This window comes from Momordica charantia, assembly GCF_013281855.1.
Source record: "Momordica charantia cultivar OHB3-1 chromosome 2 unlocalized genomic scaffold, Mcharantia_2.0 BLBB01000002.1, whole genome shotgun sequence".
NCBI lineage: Eukaryota > Viridiplantae > Streptophyta > Magnoliopsida > Cucurbitales > Cucurbitaceae > Momordica > Momordica charantia.
In genome coordinates this window covers 2,442,015-2,464,646 of record NW_028275160.1, presented here as the reverse complement: position 1 = coordinate 2,464,646, position 22,632 = coordinate 2,442,015, and the positions used below count along the sequence as shown (strand labels likewise).

The window sequence follows — 22,632 nt, the reverse complement described above, 5'->3', positions numbered from 1 at the left end:
TGAATCTTGATAATGCTACGCCAGCAACCAGCAACTGTCTCTACAACTTTCAACGCCAACACCAAAGTTACAATCTTTTTAAAACACCAAAAAGAGGGTTTGTCAATCCAAACCCTAGGAATCTGTTTGGAGGGGAAAATCTAGCTGATTCCAACTCATCGATCGGGTATCTCTCTTTCTGATAAACAGAGATTTAAAAAAAAAAAAAAAAAAAAAACCCATGTTCATAATCCATAATCCAAATCTTGCTAACTAATAGATCCCATAGATTTGGCCTCTGGGAGCAGCAGAAACCAAGTAAAATTGAAAGAGAGAGAGAGAGAGAGAGAGAGAATAAGGACAAAAGCTCAAATCTTGCACACATGGAAGAAGGAGAAAGGGAAATTCGAAGAGCTCAGAGAGAAATTAAAAAGAAAGAAAAAAAAAAGATGGGAAGAAGAAATTAAAAAGGGGAAACTTAGAGGTGTGGAGATGGAAATTGAAGAGAAGAAAGAAAATTGGGATGTATTTATATAGTAATTATGTAGAGCGTAGGCAGCAATGGATGGCGTTTGATTATGATCACTGCATTTCTATTGGTTGTTGTGTTGCTTCGCTGTATACTACTGTCACTATACCACATCACCGTCTTCCCCATAAACCCTAATTCTTTTTTCTTTTTATAATTTTATTTTATTTTACAAGTTTTCCTCGTATCATCATGTCTCAGATCACCTATTTTTTTCCTTTTTTAATTGTTTATTTCACGTGGGGTTGGCTTAAACCTTACACACAGTAGTAATTCATTTTTTGGAATCTAATTAAGCTTAATGCTCCAATGCTTATCCCTTCATTTTTAGACTTCATATATTTTATTATGGCGTCTTGTTAACCATTTTTGGTCCTTTTCTATGTCTTTTGATAATCTAATAACCATTTTGTTGTTTTTTTTAAAGAATAAACTTGTTCAATATTAACTTTTTAGTCATATTTCAAGTTTTTTTTAATTATAAATTTCAAATCCTACTTTAATAACTATAAAATTAAGTAGGAGATATTATGAGAATAAAGATCTCGTTATAAAAACAAAACCAAAATGATTATGAAACACACACAAAAATCCTAGGGATAAATCAACGTTTCCCATGTAAAACACACAAAACAAGAATCATTACGAGGAATCCCATACAAATTGAAATTTTTGGGAGACCTTTTTATTTTTTTTTTATTAAGGGGTGTGTACTCAATTTCATCCTAATCTTTAAAAAATGATCTCTCTCACAGGTGGATTTCATTTTATTTTGTTGGTTGATTTTATTTATACATGAGGATGATGATTGAACTTTTAACCTCCTAATAAAATTTTTTAATCATTGAATTAAGCTCATATTGAACCGTTGATTTTATTTAAATCATGTAATTAAAGATAGAAAGTAAATATTTAACACATGAGTAAACAATAGCCTGCTTCAACGTAATATTTCTTAAATATAATATCATCATTTCATCATTGGTATGGATTTAGTACAAACCTTTTGAGCAAACATAACAATAGCTCGACTAGTCAAGTTGGCGTTACTTACTCCCCCAGAAATTTTAAGGAAACTTAACACAAAAATTAATCATTTTGAAGTTGATGATTTGAGATGAAATTAATCCAGTTGTGTTTTACGCTTAAAAGAGCCTAGTAATATATTTAGCCAACATCATGTTTCCTCAAAATTCTATAGAAGAAAAAAAAACACCAACATTTTCTGTACTACTGTATACATATAACAAAGGAAAGAGGATTAAGTAGCTAATTCAACCAATTAAGTGTTCCTCCATTGGAATAAATGTAAAAAAAAAAAAATAATGCATTTGCTTTATATCTATTAATCTATGGTTTGCAAAGCTTTCCACAGCAAGTGAAAATATGCACACGTGTGAATTGGCTTCAGCTATACTGATTAACTTTTATTAATTATTAACCAAAATTAATTAATGAAACAAGTTGTACAAAATTAAACCACATGGTTAGCATGTGAAGATGTTTGGAATTGGATTGAGTCGTTAATTGCTCTTCCATGTAAAGTTGACAAACAAGTTCAAATTTTTAAAAGCTGGTTCCAAATTTTAATGAAATGGTTTGCTTTTTGTCATCTTGATTCCCAAACTACCCCTTCCATATTGTCTTTTAACGTTGCCTTTCCTTTTATTTCTTTTAATTTAAAATAACATTCTCAATTTCTTCCATCATAAAATTAACCATATATAATACTAAAGGATAAGTTACGAGTTTTATGTCCTAACCTCTGTTTGTTTATTGTAATAACAACTCTTATCAGTCTACTATTTAGTGTGACATCATTATCTTATAATTTATTTTTGAAAAATACTGGTCTCCTCAACAATAAAGATGTACTTCTCACTACTAAATATTTGACAACTCAAAATTATTTTTAAAAAATTATGTTTTTATATTTCTCGCTCTTAATTGTCAAATATTTAGTGGTGAGGAGGACAATGTTACTCCTCATTGTTGAGGAGTCAAATATTTTCCAAAAGAACTCTGATGCCTATAATTCATTGGTTTGAGATGTTATACTTTCAGACATCAATACTCTCTCTTTCCGTACCACGTAAAAAGTCGTGTTATGTTGCCTACCAAGTTTTTTTTTCTCTTTTTTGAATACAACATGTGGGGTGGAGGATATCGAACTCACAACCTCTGAGGTTGTGAGTATATGACAATTATCATTGAACTATGCTTACTTTGGCATGCTGCCTACCAAGTTGATTATGAAGGAGGGAGGTCAATAATGTTGGCTTAATTTAATTTATAATAAACGTAAGGGAGAAAGAGGTGTAAGCTAAAATACGGTTTTTAATAAATCTTTATATTATGTGTCACAAGTCTGTGAATCTCTAATAGTAAAAAGTTACAAATGAGCATATAAAAAAAATTTATAAAGGAGTCAATTTGTGGACAATATTAAATAAATTCTTTTAACACTCAAAAGAGTTGTATACAACTTTTTGCCTTCATAAATAACCTAATAAATGTGCTTTAAATGTAAAGTTAAACCAATAATATTATATAATTGATAAAAACTTTCATAGCTATAAGGGGATTGAGACTCTAGATGTTATTTCCAAGAAAACTTTTAAAATATCTATTTTAGTGATCAACTTTCAAAAGATAACTATGTTATAATTATTTGTATTATTTAATTAAATAAGTATATTCACAAATATATGGAAGAAAGGTTGTAATTCATCTTTGTCTAATTGAGGTATTTAATGCTACCCTTACATATAGCACGTCAAAACTATGTCAATATATGTAATTTACATCAATATTTTAGAAATTAATGTAAGAAAATGAGCCAACCAACATAATTTTTGTTAAATTATTTATTTTCAACCAAAAGATCGTGAATTCAAATCTCATCTCCCTTGTAGGTCGTATTTTAAAAAAAAAAAAGAAACTAATACAAGAAAATAGGTTGATTAATGTAAATTTGGTAAAGAAAAAAAAAATGAAAGGTAGCATGCACGTTGTTAAGCGTGGAAACAAAACGAACATCTCGTGCTCCACAGTCCACTCCAAGTAAAAATTGTATTAACGTTAATCTAATTGCGGGGTGTCGTTTTATGGATAAATTAATTAATTTATTATTTGAGAGACAAGAAAGTTGGATATTTTTAGTTGAGTTAAAAAGGAAAATAAAAGGAAGCGGGAGCCAGTTAAATCGGTTAGGCAGCTTTTCTAAAATATGAATAATTAAATATATACTTTATAATATATGGTTATTTTGTTATAGATATAGAATATAAATTTGAATAAATTATATGGAAAAAAAAATATAACGTAAGTGACACTGACAGATTCCTATCCACCACCCGAACCGCCGGGTCCATGTCCGTACATGTGATGTGCCCACTTCAACGCTGCTGCTTTTGCCCTACCCGATTTTTAGATTCGCCCCCTCCTTTTTCTTTAAAATCATATTTTAAGATCAATTACCATTTAAAAAAAAAAAAAAACCAAAGAAAGAAAACATTACAATTTCAATTTAATCGCTGAATTTTGATAGTTGTTTTCAAGGGTTGGTGTATGACATGGCAGTCGGTGCCAAATTATCCCACAATCAACAATGTGATGATGATTTAGCTTTATTTTAGTACCTTACTTAGTGTGCTCCAAATAAAAGGATGATAAAGGAGACGTAGTTGAATATCAAATAAGAAAGTTTTAACATATCCATGATTAAATTTATGTTAATTCATCAAGGATTAAGCTTTTGGATTAATTGGTACGATTTAACACGTTTAAGATTGGTATCAGAGTATAAGATTTTATAGGAGGTCCTATGTTCGAATTCATTTATTGTCATTTTTTCGAACTTTTGGATTTATTGGTGATTTAAATATGAGAAGTTGACTTAGATATTAAACACCATTACCTTGATGTTGGACCAGTATTGAAATTAATCGAGATATTATAAAGGTGGTATGCTTTAGTGATAGTGACATCACATGGATAAATGATAATAGCAAACTATCCAGAAGATTGAGAGTGGATGAATAGAGACTTATATTTGCTGGAAGGTTTAGGGGACGATGGTTGAATGTGAGTAATATCCCACATCGACTAGACAGAGGGTAAAGTTTATGGTATGTAAGTTAAGTGAGAACAACTATAATCTTCATCGACATGAGCCGTTTTGGGTAAAGCCAAAATTAAAGCTATAAATATCTAACTCAAAAGTGAAAAATATCATAATGTCGGGGAAATTACGATAATATTTAATTCAAAGTGAAAAACTAAGAGAAACAGAAAGTAGATTTGTGGGAATGAAATAAAATTGTATGGTAAATTACAAATACACATATAAATATATTGAGGCGCGCAATGATGTGCAAGTTGACATGTCTTCCGTAGCATACATTTTGATTTAATTGATTTAGGATATAAAAGAGGGAAAAGGCAACAAATAAAATCATGGCGAGCAGCCGAAATAAGAAAAAAGCAACAAAATTGTACCAACGGTGAAACATTACCCATGTGAATGCTCACTGTAAACAAGGACACAATTGTCAAAACCCTGATCATTTTCTCTCTCTATTTTTCCTTCCACATTTTTATTATTTTGCTTAAATAAATTATGACTTTATTTCTTTCCAAATTCTAAATTATAACGTACCCATGTGACGTTTAAATTGTATTATTCTCACCAACTAAGTACTTAAAAGAAATTCATTTACAAACTAAGAAATATAGACATGATACAAATGTTGAACTTATAATTTTACTTTTTATTTTTATTTTTATTTTTTAACTCTTAGTCACCCAATTATCTATATTCTTTTTCACAAATTAAATTAAACTTATAAAGATTAATTTTGTGAAATCAAATGATTGAAAGAAGATTCGTATTACAAAATTTTGCCAAACATGGGTCGAGTCCATGGATGGTCGTTACCAAGGGTTTGTTAGAAATTCAATTAAACATGAAAAAAAATTAAAAAAGGAATAATTAATTGATGGTTTTTGTCTTCAAGTGTTAGTTTAGAATATATGAAACAAATTGTAACGTGTTGGTTGGTGTATAGTTGGTCGTCTTTTGTTTTGGTTTCATGGGAACTTATGTTTCATTAAAAAATAATAACAATAAATTAATCTCATTTTTTTAAATTAAAAGACAGTCACGTCCTTGACTATCATTTTTATTCCCTCCCCTTCACCGATGCCTGATTATTATTATAAAAATACAAAGAGTTTTTTATATGCTCACTTAGTCCATTAATATATGATTAATCACATTATAAGGTGATGTTAAAATTACTTTTATTTTTCACAACTAACCCCCACAAAAGAAAAATAAAAAACTTGGAACCAACATAATATAAAGAATTTCAACTTGGGACATTTTAATCAACAAAAAATCGGATTACTCCCTGAATTCAAAAATTAGGATAATTTTAAATACTACCATCATCATGATTTAGTTGGTTGGTTGTGAATGTTATTCAAGTCTTCTTAAAGTTATCATTTTAAAATTTTCAAATCATTAAAGTACTGTATATGTAAATAATAATAATAATAAAGTATAAGCATCAATTAATCATTAAACAAATTAGAAAATTTTCAAACAAAAGTAATCCACAAGGGATTTTGACAATTAAAAAAAAACATAAAAATTCCAATTTTTGTGACATTTCCATAATGAGGGAGTGTAGGTAGGTGTTTCCTTTAGGGTATTGACCATCCATAACTAAGTAAAGGAAGTTGTTTTCTAAGGATGTTTCATCCATTATATTAAAGTTTTTTTTTAATATTTTATTAGTCTTTCTTTTTTCAAATTTCTTTAGAGTTCAATAACGAAGTCTACATATATCTAGGACCATACAACATGTGTGTGGTTGTAGTAACAGAAAAGTAAGGTCCGTTAGTTTTTGGAGAAAGCTAAACAAATAAAGCCTAAAGTAACGATATTATTAGAATAATAATAACACGGACCGCCATGATGTGTGGCATCACTATAAAATTATACAACATTTAATTTACATGAAAGAATAGTAAATTGTGGTCTAACAATTCCATGTGGTTGTTTTGCTACCTAGTACAGCACCTTAATATAGTGGTCGACCCACCCATGTTGTAATGTTAATTATTACCAAAAAAAAGAGGGAAAAAAAAAAGCCACAATGAAACTGCTCCTCCACTGTCTTCCGAATTATTTATAATTCTCTCATAATTAAGAAAGAACCATATTTTGATTTTTGAGTTTAATATTTCAAAGTTGGCCCGTGAATGCTTTGTGCTCAAATTGAACATATATTATTTTAATTTCATATACCAGGTTTCTCGTAAATGTATGAATTGTCTTTCTTTCCCAGATTCCATCACCCATTTCGATATTTGTTTATATCTTAAATATAACTATCTCACTTTACAATTATCTGAAGTTGCTAATTTGTTTTTAAATTCTTTACCAACAAAAAAATCCCTCCATTCAAATTTGTCGTCACGATGACCCAAAAGCAAAAACAAAAATACATAGCGGAGATATATATTGTAGCGAAGTGATATCCACAGATAAAATACTTTTTTTTTTCAACAAAATATTATTTAATATACTTAGTGATGCTTAGTTGGATGTGACACTTTTGTTTAATATACTTTGTTTGAGGTTTAAATCTTTTAAAGAACTCAATATCATTAAATTAAAGGAAAATATATATCTTAATCAATTGAACTAGGTTTAGGTTGGCTTGTCTCATAAATGGTATGTTATAACAAATTAAAAAAATAATAAAAAAAGAGTACTCATATATTCGAATATGCCTTTTTTGTTGATATCCTAAGAAGGGGAATGGATATTAGAATGACTGATTGATGGGCCAAAGCCCACAGATATAGATGTTCATGGACATGGCTTCCCATTTCTGAATAATGGGCCGACCCGAAAATCTCCAGCTCTATCAATGACCAGTTTAATTTCTTCATTTTTAAAAAAGAAAAATAAAATTACTTAATCCCAACACTCCTAGATTAAACAATGATAAAATAATATTTTTATTTATATTTTGAAACTAATTGAAAATGAAATCAGAAATAAAAAATTTATTTTTATTGTTTCCAAAATTTCTATACAATTTTGAAATAATTTAAAAAAAAAAGAGAAACAAGGAACATAAATGATTGTTTAATGTTTAGATTTTTTAATAAAATTAAAAACAAGAAATAAAAAAACAAGCATGTTAACCAACAGACTCTTACTGCAAAAAGATTAAAAAAATGAAAAATTGCTGGGTTTTTTTTCCCTTTAAAAAGGTTAAATCACTCTTGGTACTTAAAATTTCGTAAATATCTATAGTTTAAGAAATTACATATTTTATTAAAAAAAAAAGAAAAAAAAAGAAATTACATATTTTTTGTTCAGGAAAAAACTCTCTACTAATACCGACGGAAAGGATTATATTACACATACTGCGCGAATTTTTAAGGCTAAATTATTAATATATCCCTAAACTAAATTTTGTTGGTACCATTTTAAAACATTTCATTTTAATATTCAGACTTCTAAATTTGTTCATAAATTGAGTTAAAGATACTTTCTAAATTTGACTTAATTGTCACCTCGATTGGTAAATTCTTACCACCCAAATAATTTTGATTAGATGATGAACTACTCAACCATCAATATTTGAGTTTGATTGATTTATATTTTATTTAGATTTTTTTTTATAAAAAAGTAAAATATATTTTTTAAAGACATAAATAAAAAGTTTAAAATGCTAATTTCTAAAACATCTAGTTACTTATCTCTAATCTTCAAGCATTAGATTAAGATTGAAAACTCGATTTCAATTTATATTATCAAAAATGACATTTCAACCATTAAATAAATTATTTTTTAAAAGTAAATAATTTAAAAAGAATGATTAAATAAAACAAAACCAAAATAAACATATGTAATATATAATTTGATCAAAAGTAAAAGAAATATTTATTAAAAATTAATAATAAATTCGGATTTGGTTTGCTTCAACCTAAATTAATTTTGAAGTTAATTCATGATCAACCCAATAAACTCACACTTAGATTAATCAGATTTGTGTGATCATCAAGTTTTTTGAACACCAATTCACACACTTGTATGGAAGCAAATTGTTTAACATTTATTGGTTTTATTTGGTAAGTTTTATTTATTTTCGTCCTCCAATAAGCAATAACCACTTCGAGCAGATTCCCTTTCGCGGATTCGTTTGAGGAGGCAGTCTCTGTGTTGGTCCCGCTTGCTTTTGAAGCGTCTCTTTTATTGCCTTTCATTCTTCCAACTTCCAAAGTTCCCTTTCTTCCATTACCTCTGGTTTCCGTGTAAGTATCTTTTAAGTTTTTGCTGCTATTTCGCCCCCAAACCCTCAACTCTTCTACTGGGGTTTTCTATTCCAACTTCAATTCGCTGCCAATAAGTTTCTTTTGCTTCTTACAATTCAGCTTTCTCCAAAATTTTCAGAGTTTTCATTGCTCAATGTCCTTATTTGACTGAATCATTTGATGGGTTGCTTATAATTTCTTCCAGATTAAGTTTGGGTCTCCGGTAATTCGATTATTGTTCCATTTTCGTCTGTGGGTTTCGGTCTGGAGCCTGTTGATCGATAATTGAAGGGTCAAAATCTCCAATCATCCAGGTTAATCTCCTCTTGACCTACAATATTTCATTTTCTTATGGATTACAGAATGCTGTAGCGCCTATAAAGTCCAATTTTGTGGCTTATAATTTTCGTTTCTGGACTCTTATGACATGGTTTTCTTCTCTTTTGGGGTTAAGAAAGACTGCAGCTCCGCCTAGAGATGCTCCATTTGATATTATGTATATTGTTAATATTTACCCTTATGATGTGTGTTTCTTTCCCCTATAATGAATGATCCATGGTGTGTCCAATCTGTTTCCTTCCTGGTTTGAGCATATAGTTTCATATATAATTATAGGTTGCCAGTTGCCAGGTTGCTTTCTAAAGGGTCTCAATCTGTTTCTTTTTTATTTTCTTGGCAATCTGCACTCTGTGCATGTTGAATTGAAGCTGGACACAGCCAAATAAGATTCGGATTCTTAACAACTGCAGCATTGAGTTTTGAGGGAGTTGAATATTAATGAGAAGAAAGGATTCTGATTTGTGGGAGTTAACTAACAAAATCTTACATAATGATCTTGATACTATCAGAAACAGAAGTGCTACGTATTGAAGTTAATTCTTGTTTCCAACAAGTTGTGTATAATCATTCAAATTGGGGTGGCATCTTCAAATTCATATCTAATGGGTCAGGTAAGAATTTGAGAGAATTTATCACACCCGTCATGATAAATGCAATGCGAGTCTACCTCAATGTTTGGTTTTCCCTTGCTTGGGTCTGTACAATGAAATGGTTTTATAAGCTATACTATTTCCAAGTCAAATTGAGTAATGGCCGATGAAAGATCTTAACAACGCATTCTTGAAAATGGAAAGCCTTTACGTTATTGCATTTTCTGTCAATTTGAGTAAGCCTTTATCAACGTTTTCCTTCAGTTTGTTTTATCTTTTGTTGCTCCTTCACTGTATACTTCTCATAGTCTTTTGATTTATTCAATGTCTTCTATCATTAAATTGTTAGGTGTGGTTTTAATGTCTGCCTAGCAAACAGTATTGTTATAGATGTTATGGATGAAGTACTAGACAACTTGGTTCTCCAAGGTTTATGTTGTTTGTATGGTAGTTCTATGCCTAACTATAGTACACATTAGAATCTAAGGACACAACTTACAAGTTAGGTCGTTAATCCTAACTATAGCATATCGACACAATACTTCATGGAGTAGTTGTTTGTTAGAAACCTTTACCTTATAATTTTTGGCCCATGTCATTAGTAGCCCAAACTAGGTATTTTAACCTAGTCAAGACCTGAAGAGCTCCCCCCTATCTAAGAATGGAGGGTGAAATTACACCTCCAGTATAGAGTTTGAAGACTTACTACAAGCGATCGATACTCCAAAAGACGATCCCAAATGGAACCTGCAAACTAACCTCTTCCCAGAACATGCTCCATATTTTCTGGGGCACTCTTTGAATAAAGTCAATAGTGTTAATCCACCTTAGCCTTTCTAGACAAAAAGTTGTGACCTTCTCACCTTCCAAAGCGAGGAGAACAAAGAGAGCAAGTTGGGTGAGGAAGGAATAATTATAATTAATAAGGATCTAAGAAGGAGAATAATTATGAAACACTCTAGAAGTAGAAAAGAGCTCCAAAGGAAGGCATCAATTAACTCTGTCCCATAATTCCCAAATATCCCTAGAAATATCTCGAAAGCCTCATTTTCAATTGAGCTTGAAACTAGAGAATATGGTTCGACTCTTCAACATTTGCTAGTTGGAAAACTCGTGGAATATTTAAGGGTTTTTGCCACAACATTTGTATTCTTGGAACTTAAGTTTCTGTATTTGATTGACGGATCTAATGAACTTGCAAAATAAATAATAATGGGATTGCTCATAAATAGTTCCCTTAGGTCTCTTAATAAGTTCTTGTGATTCTGGTTAGCATCCAAAAGGTTCCATAAACAGGGTGAATTAGTGTAAAGCCATGCTACATGAATTCATATCTGAATGCAACTTGTCTTGATATCTGACTAGAGCTTATCTTCTTTAGGCTTCCGATTAGTTACATTAGGAGGACGAAATGCCTTATCGGTTATCAAGTTTATATCTGTCAACTGTATCCCTGTTTGATTTGAAGACAGTTAGACCAAACCCAAAGGTTGTATTTAGTGGAAATGGAGTTTTGTGTTAATACTCACCAAAGAAAACCTTTGTGCTTTCCAGGTTTCCAGTTCTATAAGTTTCTGCAATTGATGAGTCTTTGCTGTTAAATTGGAAGTTCACTTCAACATGAACAACCCATACTCTGAAGATAGTGTAAGCTGCTAAACCTAGGTGTTTCCATGAACTAATAACGTGAAATGGGCTTTAAGGATGTATCCTTTCTACAGGATCAAACCACTGTAGTCGGTTTTGAAGTTCCAAATTCACCGGATTCAACCTACAACAATCTGTACCTTGGGAGCGAAGACGAGGCACGTGATCCACCGTTTGCCCCGCCTCATTTGCAGCACACCTTACTGAGCCACCCAGCGAGCAGAGATGCTGGTGGAACTCTTCCATTGCCACACAATGTGATCCTCAACCATCTTTACATCGAAAACCGGGAGACTCCACGTTCTGTTGTGGCTCTCGGATTCACACATCGTTTTCGTTCAAAATTTGTCACGGTTGTGCTTTACAAACCGGTTCACAGAAGAGGAAGTAGCAGGGCTTAGTTATTCATATACATGGGAAAGTTTGATTAGAATTGGTCCGACGGACATGACTAGAAAACGTTTATGACATGTGAGATGTCGATGAAATTAGGGTCGATGAAGTGCATTTAACTTCACCAAGTAAATGAATGTTAACGACGTAGATATTGTATTGTACCTGTAATTTTTTTGAACTGTCTAGTGGCAGTAATTGAATACATTCAAGCATATGCATCTTCTAGCTGTTAAAGATGCAAAATTGAACTTTGAGTTGGCCTTTTTTCTTTTTAAAGTAGGAGTGTAATGCCCCCATTATTATTTAGGCGAACCACCCACCGCCACTGGGCGTTTGATTAGACGTGTAAGTTATTGTAAAACAATTAAGACAAAGTTTGAAGATTTTGAGTTTATATGGTGGAAAGATGGGGAACTAATGGATCGTTGATTGGACAAGTTGCTAAAGGTTGTCCAAAATATCAGCACTTTTGCAGCTGCCTATGTCATGATGAGAAGAGGGAGATTCTATATACCTTCCATTTTCATTTTTCCAATAACAAGGACAGATATAGCTTTTATTATTATTTGGACATACAACAATTAGGCTGAAAAGTTTTAGACATAAACTCCTAGTCTGTAAAGGTGAATTTATAGTGAATGAGTAAATGAGCAGCCTAAAAGGATATGTATAACGTTTAGTCATTCAAAATATGGATTGCATTTGTACTTATAGTTTGGAAACAATCCTTATCAAAGTCTAGACAGGTTGGTAAACCCAGTTAGGAGGTGGAGATATAGGTTAAAGCATTCAAATCTAGATGCAAGTAAGATTTATTTGTTTTGTAAATTTTACTTAATAGCTTCTCAAACTTAATTACAAGAATACTTGATTCCGTTGAAAGAGCATCCATCCGACCATCCCAACGTGGAATTGCTCTGAACTCAACTAAAACAAAGATCCACACAGTTACAAAAATCAAAGCCTAAGAATGGCTGAAAATATGGCGACAAAGATCTTAAGTTCATATTTATGACCAAATTGAATAAAAATAGTAAAAAAAGAGAACATTTTTCCGTTTTAAATGTTAAAGAGCTGACAAAAAATTAAATACATGGTAAGAATGGTAAATGTTGCAACCACTCGAGTGAGAAGAAGGAATAAACAGTGTGTGCCTATATGATTTACAGGCCTCGTCCTTCGGTCTGTAAAAATCTATGAAGAACTGAAAACTTGAGCATAAAAACTGCACTCCAAAGCTAGAGATCCATATTATATCCATAAACGGATTGTACGTAAGAAGGAATAAGCTGTTGCATTGGCATTGGGTGGTGAATCCTGATGATACCATTGCACTGCCACTCTGCCACTGCGTATTCACAAAAACCTTAAAATTTGTCTCCCTCCAAGGGAAGATGCCCGTGATTTCGACGCCCACATTAAAGTCTTCTTCAGCTTTATACTTCCCCAGGGCCACATAATATATCATCATACCGATACCAAGCGACGTGTCGTTTTCATACTCTACTGTGTGAGCATTAACATTGTAAATTAATTAGTGTTGGGTATTGGTTATAGTTATTTATTTACAACCTTAAACTCATATGACAGACTAGAGTAAAGCCCGTGACTTGGAGTTGGATCCCACTATTTAATATATCCTTGCCTTGCCTCATTTGAATTTTCTGCCGCCTTAACTTCAGGTTCAGGACCACATGTCGTTCGGGAATCAGCGAATTTTCCTATTCTGGGAGTTGTATTGTATCATGTATGTCGAAATTAACACTTTCATAAATTAATTAATGCTCCTAATTTCCATTAATCCCATTAACATGAATATATTAATTTTGAAAGATATGGTATTGGTAGAAATTCACGGGCAAGGCCACCTCTCAAAGTAAAGCGTAGTGCCATATCTGCCTGCTCACGAGCTCATTTAAAGCTATTTTTTCAAACCTTATAAACCCCCTTCTAAAACACCCCTTTTCCAAACCCAAACCCAATGCCTTCGTCTATGGCCTCTCTTTTCCCATTTGTTCTCGTTCTGGTTCTGGTTCTGTGTTCTCCCAGGCTGTCCATGGGCGCTCGGTGCGTTCCCCCGAGCGCCCCCAGCACCATCGTCGAGCCTCTCGGCACCCAAGACTACCACACCCTCGAGCCTCACACGAACCCAAAGAGGCTCGTCTTTGGCGGCACCGATCTCAAAAGTTGCCTCCCCAAAGGCTTCCGCCGCTCCTCCGCCCCCAGCCGCTTCGTTAACTACCATACTTCCGGCGGTTGTTCTTCAACCATAGACTCCACCAACACCCCTTGAGAATACCCAATTTCATTTCTTACGTTCTTCATTTTTTTGTATATGCTTTTCATCTGTCGTTTTTCTTTTTTCTTTCTTCCTTATATTATATATGTTCTCATATTAAACTTTTGTTGTCTATTATAATTAATTTGTTCTCTTCCAACATAAATTCCAAAAATTTTGGAACCCCGAGTCATGAATTGTAAAGTTCTCTCTTCACCATCTTCTCTTTGTTTTCTTTTCTTCGTTCACACTTCACAGCCAACGTTAAAATTATATATTTGAAATCAAAAGTAGAGTCATGCAATTTTGCTCATAAAGTGGAGGAACGTACATATGTCACAATCCAATTGGAGCCAGGTGGAGTGCCAGCCTGAGAAAAAGAAAATCAACACCAAAATTACAGGGGAAGCTCAAGTCTCTGTTTCATTAATTAAAAATGTATTACAGAAGAGCATCAAGATATTATATTTTGGGTGGAGGAAAAACTCCTATATTCATTCACACTGAAGCTACAGTGTGTTGACTACTAATAACATCAAATAATTAAACAACCACTGAAACTAATTACAACAGAATGAGCAAACTGAAAGACACTGGTGAAGCCCAGCTCTATTTTAACACGGCCGGCAAGCAAGCAAAATTCGAATCATTATACTAACAGATTGTTTGAGCATGGTTTTGGAGGTAAATTTAGAACCCATTGTTGACTGATTTGATGTGATCTTCCGCCAATTTGGCCCCACATTCGTTTGAGATTGTGGCGTTGAGATCGTTGATAAATTGGTTCATGCCTCTGTCGGATGATCCATTGGGTTTCACAGCATTTTCCAACGTCTTCCTCACTTGTGTGACTGCGTCCCTATATGGAGCCCCTGATTTTGCATCCATGAGACGCTTAATCTTCTCGGAAACCCCCTCCTTGGATATCTGCCGTCCATCTCTGAGATTAATCCCAACCGCCCAATCCTCCACGGCCAGCTTCCGATTCGTGAACTGGTCCGTAAGCAGAGGAAAGCAGAGCAGTGGTACGTTGCACCAAATGCTCTCCAAAATGGAGTTCCATCCGCAGTGGGTGAGGAACCCTCCGATTGCGGGGTGGGCCAGGACCTGCTTCTGATGGCACCACGGGACGATCATCGAACGGTCAGCAACCTCGGTCCTGTACCCATGGGGCAGCGGGTCGGTGTCGTTGGAGCTGACTATGTCGGGTCGGAGCACCCAAATGAAGTGGACCCCACTGGCGGAGAGGCCGTGAGCAATTTGCGTGAGGTCGGTTTTGGTGACGTGGGCGTAGCTGCCGAAGGAGACGTAGAGGACGGAGGCGTGGGGCTTGGAGTTGAGCCAGTGGGCGCAGTCGGACTCGGGCCAGAGGCTGGTTGCGACGGCGGCGTTGGTGAAGCCGGGGGGGAAGATGGGTCCGATGGTGTAGAAGCGGGTTTTGGCTTGTAGGGCGGCGATGGTGCTGTGTTCCAGCTCCTGTACGGTGTTGCACAGCACGAAATCTGCGCCTCTCACGTCCTCGAAGGCACCGAATATGATCTGGTGACAAACCGACGTCGTATCTCTCTCTTGCAAATACGACATCGTGTCCTGCGGATTGATTGCTGCAACCCCCGGTATGTAATCTATCACGTCCTCTCGAACATCTGTTCAATTCAAATTCCATCTTCTGCTCAGGTTTCCATTATAATTGAAAATCTAATTTTATTGCGCACACCTTAACATAGCTCAACCATTACGATAGAGATACTAGATAGGAAGTAATATTGTTGTCTAAATTTTACTCTTGTAATCGTAATTACCTCTCCAATTGGGCTTCAAATTTGGATAAATAATAAATTTAATACGTTTCTAAATTAAATTAAAAAATTATTATATTAGTGCAAAGATACGAGTTGAATTCATAAAAAAAAAAAAGTAGAAATAGTAATTCATGTGTCAAACATAGACAAGTATTACTCTAAAGAGATCGTCCTACAGGTAAAAACACCGGTCTCTGGATAGCACTTACTAAGAGGTCTCGTAAATTCTTGATGCCTTAAGATGAGCATGATATCTGAATATAGGTTACTGGTTTTTGGATGTTTTTTTAAAAGAAAAAAAAAACCATAGACAATCATTGTTAAAAACAAAAATGATAATTAAAACCAGAGCATATATGAACGCTTCAATTCAAAATACACCAACTTAATCCTAAGATTAAGCATATCCAACTAAAAATAATCCAACTGAAATAGAGCAGTAAAAAAAAAAAAAGGAAGAAGAGTGCATTAATCTTATTTAAGAAATAGTATATAAGAAAGGAGAGTGGAATAATGTGGTGAAGTTGTGAAATGAGATGAAATTAATGTGGAAACTGACCTTGGCATGCAAAATGGCCGTTTTGGCGAAGAAGATTCAAGTGGTAATACAGCGTAAAAACCAAGGCCGGTTCAGTCCACAGAGAAATATAGAGCAGGTTAAACTTCTTCGCAACCTTCGACGGCCACACGAAGAACGTGTCCGCAATCAGACACGTCACCGGAGCCTCTCCTCGCGACGACGCCGTCTTCACGATTCTCTCCACCTCCTCTTCCACGTGGGCCGAAAACACGTGCAGCAGCGACCTCATGAACTGGTCGTGGTTCAGGGACCGGTCGAACCCAACGGGGAGGCCGTCGGAGATGGTGCTGTAGTGGACGTCGAGGCCGGACTTCCGTACGCCGGAGAAGATATCGCCGTCCACGTCGGCGGAGTGGGCGTTGGAGGTCTGGTGGTGGATGGCGTGGGTGTTGACGAAAGAAATGGTGAAGCCACGGGAGGCCAGGTGGGTGGCCAGGTGGACGGAGGGGATGACGTGGCCCTGGAGAGGGTACGGAATGAAAATGGCGTGGGGCCTTTGGCTTTGCCGGTCGGATTCTGGGGCCATTTTTTTGGGTGTTGTGTTGTGGAGGCACAGATCAAGAACAAAATCACAACTACTTAATTCGGATCCATCGGTACACAAATTTTATTTATTCTAAAATTTGATCTACTTTTGACCATACACAAGACAAGAACCAAGTTGACCTAAAAAATGATTGGATTTGCCTCATTTACGGATCAAATAAATATTATATGGAAAAAAAAATCATTAAATCAACGGGGTTTAAAAGGGCATGCAAAATTACTTAATTATTTTATATCAAGAAAAAGAAAGAGGCAAGTACACAGAAGAAAGGGGAGGAAGAAGTTGATGAGTCAGAATTTTCAATTAATTTAGCAGTGGAATTTCCACAGAGACGTACGAGGAAGCTGTGGCCAAATGGCATTGGGTTAAAAGAGAAAGTTCATCCACAAAATTTCAGAAACCATGACGGTCGGGTCGGAAATAAATAATTAATTAAATGTTAAGGATAAATGTTAACAAACCAAGCGGTGTTTGGTGTCTTCATTTGATATGCGTTTCATGTGAATTGGAATGTGGCTCCTTCCGGGATGGTTTTATTTCTTAAATAAATTAGATTTTATTCTGGAAATTGTATTTGATCATCGTCACAACAAATTTTATCCCTACAATTGCAAAGTATTCATTGATAAGATATTTTGCAAAAGGCCGTAGAACAAATTTAATAACTTGCATTTAAGTGAATGTATATGCCTATGAATATTATAATTCATATTAGTTATACTATTGATAAATACGTTATATTTAACCTATTATATTGCATAAATGACATTTGAGTAATAATATTATAGTTTCTTTTCGTTTTTTATATATTTCTAATTAAGCAGGTGGGTTTTTTTGTTTTTGTTTTTAATACATCCAGAGAGATAATGAGATGGTGATTCCAAACCTTGATCTTTAAAATGTGATATATATGTATAAATAAATGTATGTCTTTAACTAATAAGTTATTTCTCATGTTGACAAAAATTAACTTTTTTTTTCTGTTAAAAAAATGAGCAGCTTGTTGTCTACGTTAAAAAACACTGTATGACTAGTGTAAGACTTGAATTTGAAACCTTGGAGGTAGGTGGTACGTCAAGACTTCAAACGATTGCCAATACACTATCCCAAAGAGACAAAAAAATGAAAGTTTAATTAAGTAGGCCTAAAGAGACATATATAATCTAGATATCAAGATCAGTCCCTCATTTTTTATCTGGAAAAGAGAATCTTGTTTCCAATTTAGGGTTGCGACTGGGTTTGGAAAAGGAAAAGGAATTAACTTAGAGCGATGAATGGATCGAGGGAGCATCAACCTAGCTATAAAGAAACTTAGGCTAGGGACCCTGACCAATTCGAAACAAAAATAAATAGAAATATTCCAAAAAGGGAACTCATGGACCATATTCTTAGCCCATCCAAGGGACCAAAAAAAAGGACTAACCCTGGCCTATTCTCTAATTCTCAAAAGGTTGTGTTTTTTTTTTTTGTAACAGACTTGCATATGGCCTTACAAATGGACGCAGTTCCAAGCAACCAAGTGTGGTCATCGGGCACTGTATAGACGAAAATCTATTGTTCATTCAATTAAAAGGAGACCACTATAAAGAACAGAGATACAACCATGTATTGTATTCAATTCTCACCTTAGTGACTTCAGTCTTCTTTGATCCTACTAACTTAGGCATCACATCGTAATGTCAGTGTTAGTAGCTTAGTACTACACTGGTACAAGATTCCTTTAATTATAGGAAGTTAAATTTTACAAGGAGATTCTACGATCTTTTGATCATGCACCAACCTTTATAATTTTAAAATTCATAGAATTCTAACCATGAATCATACAAATTCTTTTTCCTATGTTTTCTCTTTAAAAATGAAATGAAAAATACAAAATGAGACAAACATAAAATAAAAATGATACCAAATACAGATAAACATTAAGTTCCTTTTAATCCATTGTAAATTCGCGCTACATCAAATCAAATATAGCAGAGCCAATATTATTTTAACTCATAGTGTTGGAAAATATGTTTTATTTTTTTCAATAATCTGTATTTAATGCCAAATATTTTACTCATTGATATATTTATTATCTACCAACTTTTTATATAAGGTTTATGTCTTTTTGGATATGTAATTGTTAAAAAGGGAAAAAGTAAACAAATGTTATGGTATATAAAGGAATATTTTATCTGTTTAATTAATTAGGCTCCATTTTTCCAGGTTTCATAGACTCCACCCCCACGCTATATATAGTTGATACCTACTTTGGTGTCGTGGATAAGTGAAATTGCGTAAAGGCACCTTTAGATATTGACGCAGGGACAAGAGGTTTTGACGTTGACACCCAAAATCGGTGAAGTTTCGTAAAGACAAAAACCTCTGAGATAGATCATGGACGAGCCCTGACTTTACAACCTTAAAATAAACACAGATTTTGGAATAATCCGATATAAAACCCAAAAGGTTGGAGTGACTTAAATAAATAAACAATAATTAATTATGCAAGTTTCCTAATAATAATACTAATAATATAAATTATAAATTTGATGTGTGAATTGGGATGTGACATATTAAAGCTTTGGTTTTTAAACCATATAAACTTTCTCTCTATTAACCCATACATCTGAAACTAATAAAGGAAACACAAGAGGAGAATATTGAGTGACTTAATTATGCAAATATATATAGGAGTATAGTTTATATAAAAAAAAAAAAAAGAAAGAAGTATTAATAAAATATGATCCCATTTATAGGGAAGGGACATGAGAATTGAGAATAAAAGTACAAAAGAATGGGAAGACATCATTTAGTTGAGACATAATCGAGTGTTGGGTTTGGAAGAAAGGAACAAAACACTGGTTGAGTAGTATCAATCTTATTGAGCTCATCTAATGGCTCACGCAACAAAGAAGAAAAGTGTATATATTTGAGCTGCTCTTTGGCACATGAGCTTGTCACCTTGCCTTGTCTCCAACCACTGCCCCACAGATCATGTCTTTTCTGGGACATCATTGTCCTCTCCTCTGCTCTTTCGTTTCATCTCCACCCCTAATTTTACTCTTCTCAATATATCTTTTTTTCATCACCCAAGTTTCGTAACGTAATATAATGTTCATTTCGATTGATTTCGATTCTTATACTTTCAGTTTTTGTTCATTTTGGTCTCTGTATTTTTTAAAATATTTATTTTGGTCTTTTTACTTTCGACTTTAGTTCATTTTAGTTTATGTACTTTTAAAATGTTTGTTCTGGTTCTTGTATTTTTAAAATGTTCGTGTTTGTTCTTATTTGCAAAACTTTAACACAAATTCTACACGTAACATAAACTAATTCTTAATATAAAAGCATGGTTATATTTCAAGAAAGATATTGAAGGTAGTATTCTGAAAAAAAAAATTAAATGACCAAAATGATAACTTTTTAGAAGTACATGGACAAACAAACATTTAGAAAGTATGAAGACTAAAATGGACAAAAATTAAAAATACAAGGACCAAATTAAACCGGATCAAAATAGTATTTTAACCAAATTATTATTAACAACCTCATTCTTGTAGACACTTGGTATATATCTATTATTTTCAATATTAATTCACTCCCTACTGATCAATATTATTGCATGACGACTTTATTTTATTCAATCATATTTTAATATAATTTTATATTGCTTTTAAGTTTCCCATTTTATATGTTGTGTTTCATCCACCGGCCACTGATGTTGTTCTTACCAAAAAAATATCGGTAGTCACAATAAATCCTTAGAACACTCGTGGAATTGAACCTCTAAAAATCAAGTAAGCACTCTGACGATCTAGTTAGTCCATGTGCTAGATAAATTAATTAGAAAGTATAATAATCCGTTTTTGCATACCATTTTCATTTGACCATGTGATATTTATAGACGGGTAGTGGCCAGATGACTGTTGAGGAGCTTGGCTCCGTTTTTGAACTATACGATTAGTTTTCCATGAAAATAGGAAAACTGCACATTGAGTGGGAGAGAGGTTTGACTGTCGTGGCATAAAAAGAGGAGTAAATTGTCTATCTTGACACCCAGCTCGATTACGTGTTTAGTTCGGCCATTATCCGACCTTGTGCTATATGGATCGGAACCGGATAACGTGTCCCTTAAGATTTTATGGTTAACCAGATGTTTTCACCCATATTATTTTCTTGAAGTTTACATGCATGCATACAGGTTAATTCTTTCTATTCAAAACATTATTATAATTTATACCCACATTACTCTTTTGATTGTAAATGATACAAATATATATATTCCTTTGTATTTTCTTCTTAATTAGTCAATTTTATATTAATGCCTAGTATTCTAAAAAGGGACGATGTTGAGCCGCCGCCTTATTTTATTGATTTACATATCATCATTTTAACATACAATTTTTTTTAATAAGATGAGCATGTTTTGTATACTATTATGTATCAGTTTGGTTTGTGGCTTAATTGATTAATATCCTGAGTAATCTTCATTAATAAAGCTTTTTGAGTTGTAAAATATTCGGTAATTAATATACAATATAACTCCAAATGAAATATACTTAAGGAGTGTTCGTCATAAATTTAATTGAAGGACTTTTTAAATATAGCCTAATTGTTAGAGTTGAAAACCACCTTGGTAGCTAGATGATGGATCCAACTCAATGCAGCCATAAGAATATTCGAAAAACTATAGGCATAGAAAGAACGTTATTTACATGCATGGCATATTTATAATAATTCTTTCAATTGAAAGAAACCTAATTAATTATTTCAAAATATAAATAAAAATAATGTTCTATCATTCTATATAGATTCTATGTGGGGGGGGGGGGAGAAATGTAATTTTATTTGCCTTTCTTAAAAAAGAGAAATAGAAACAAACAATGATAATATTATCAAACAGGATTTAAATAATAAATAACATACAAAAACATTTTACAAAATATTAACAAAAGCAAAAGAAAAAACATATTGCCTCGAATTATTATTTGATATTCATCAACGATTCATTAGACGTAGCCGGATTTCTGCCAAAAACTAGAATTATTGGGAAGGATATCTTAACAAAGAAAGACCATGCAGTTATTTAGCATGAAAATATTGGAATAAAATTAATTAAAGGAAAATAGTGGCAATTATTAGTTATTAAAGAAAGCGAAAGTAAGAGCAAATAATTAGATCGAAAAAGCCATGTCCGGAGGTATTGGTTGACCAGTTCAAAACGAAGAATGAAGGGAGACGGGTGTCAGACTACAAGTGGCTGAATTTGACGTTTTGTTAAGGTGGCTGGCTGCACCCAACTGCCAATGCCGATGATGTGGACACTGATTTCACACGTGGAATGGAATAAGACAATTAAGCCCCATGCCCCCCACATAAACGTACCCGATGACTGCCCCAATTAATAATAAAAAATACTTTTCGTGAAAATCAAATCTTATTTTCACTATTAAAAAAAATTAACAACTCTTATTTTTTTTAGATGTCTATTTCTATCTCCATGATGAAGAGAGTCAAGTTTTTTCCTTTAATAATTCACATTTCTCAAAAAGATTTACTCACTCCCATCAAACCCAAATCAAATAAACAATATTGTGAATTGTCTATTATTATATTCACCAAC

At 33.3% G+C, this 22,632-nt stretch overlaps 2 protein-coding genes across 3 annotated transcripts; one reads left to right on the top strand and one right to left on the bottom strand.

The window, feature by feature from the left end:
• Positions 1 to 8,694: 8,694 nt before the first annotated feature.
• LOC111011337 (5'-AMP-activated protein kinase beta-2 subunit protein) lies at positions 8,695 to 12,074 on the top strand. 2 transcript variants are annotated; one of them, XM_022285059.2, is made up of 5 exons: positions 8,695 to 8,848; positions 9,054 to 9,162; positions 9,697 to 9,798; positions 11,332 to 11,424; positions 11,499 to 12,074. In XM_022285059.2, exons 4-5 carry the CDS (start codon positions 11,398 to 11,400, stop codon positions 11,823 to 11,825), a joined length of 354 nt encoding a protein of 117 aa, XP_022140751.1. In that variant the 5' UTR covers positions 8,695 to 8,848; positions 9,054 to 9,162; positions 9,697 to 9,798; positions 11,332 to 11,397; the 3' UTR covers positions 11,826 to 12,074. The 2 variants fall into 2 exon arrangements, with proteins under 2 accessions (XP_022140751.1, XP_022140750.1); XM_022285058.2 differs by lacking the exon at positions 9,697 to 9,798 and having other exon boundaries at positions 8,696 to 8,848.
• Positions 12,075 to 14,113: 2,039 nt separating this feature from the next.
• On the bottom strand, positions 14,114 to 17,486 carry LOC111011239 (UDP-Glycosyltransferase superfamily protein). The gene is made up of 2 exons (XM_088120586.1): positions 16,460 to 17,486; positions 14,114 to 15,744 (listed from the first exon to the last, which is right to left on the bottom strand). Exons 1-2 carry the CDS (start codon positions 17,004 to 17,006, stop codon positions 14,789 to 14,791), a joined length of 1,503 nt encoding a protein of 500 aa, XP_087976712.1. The 5' UTR covers positions 17,007 to 17,486; the 3' UTR covers positions 14,114 to 14,788.
• Between the last annotated feature and the right edge of the window lie 5,146 nt (positions 17,487 to 22,632).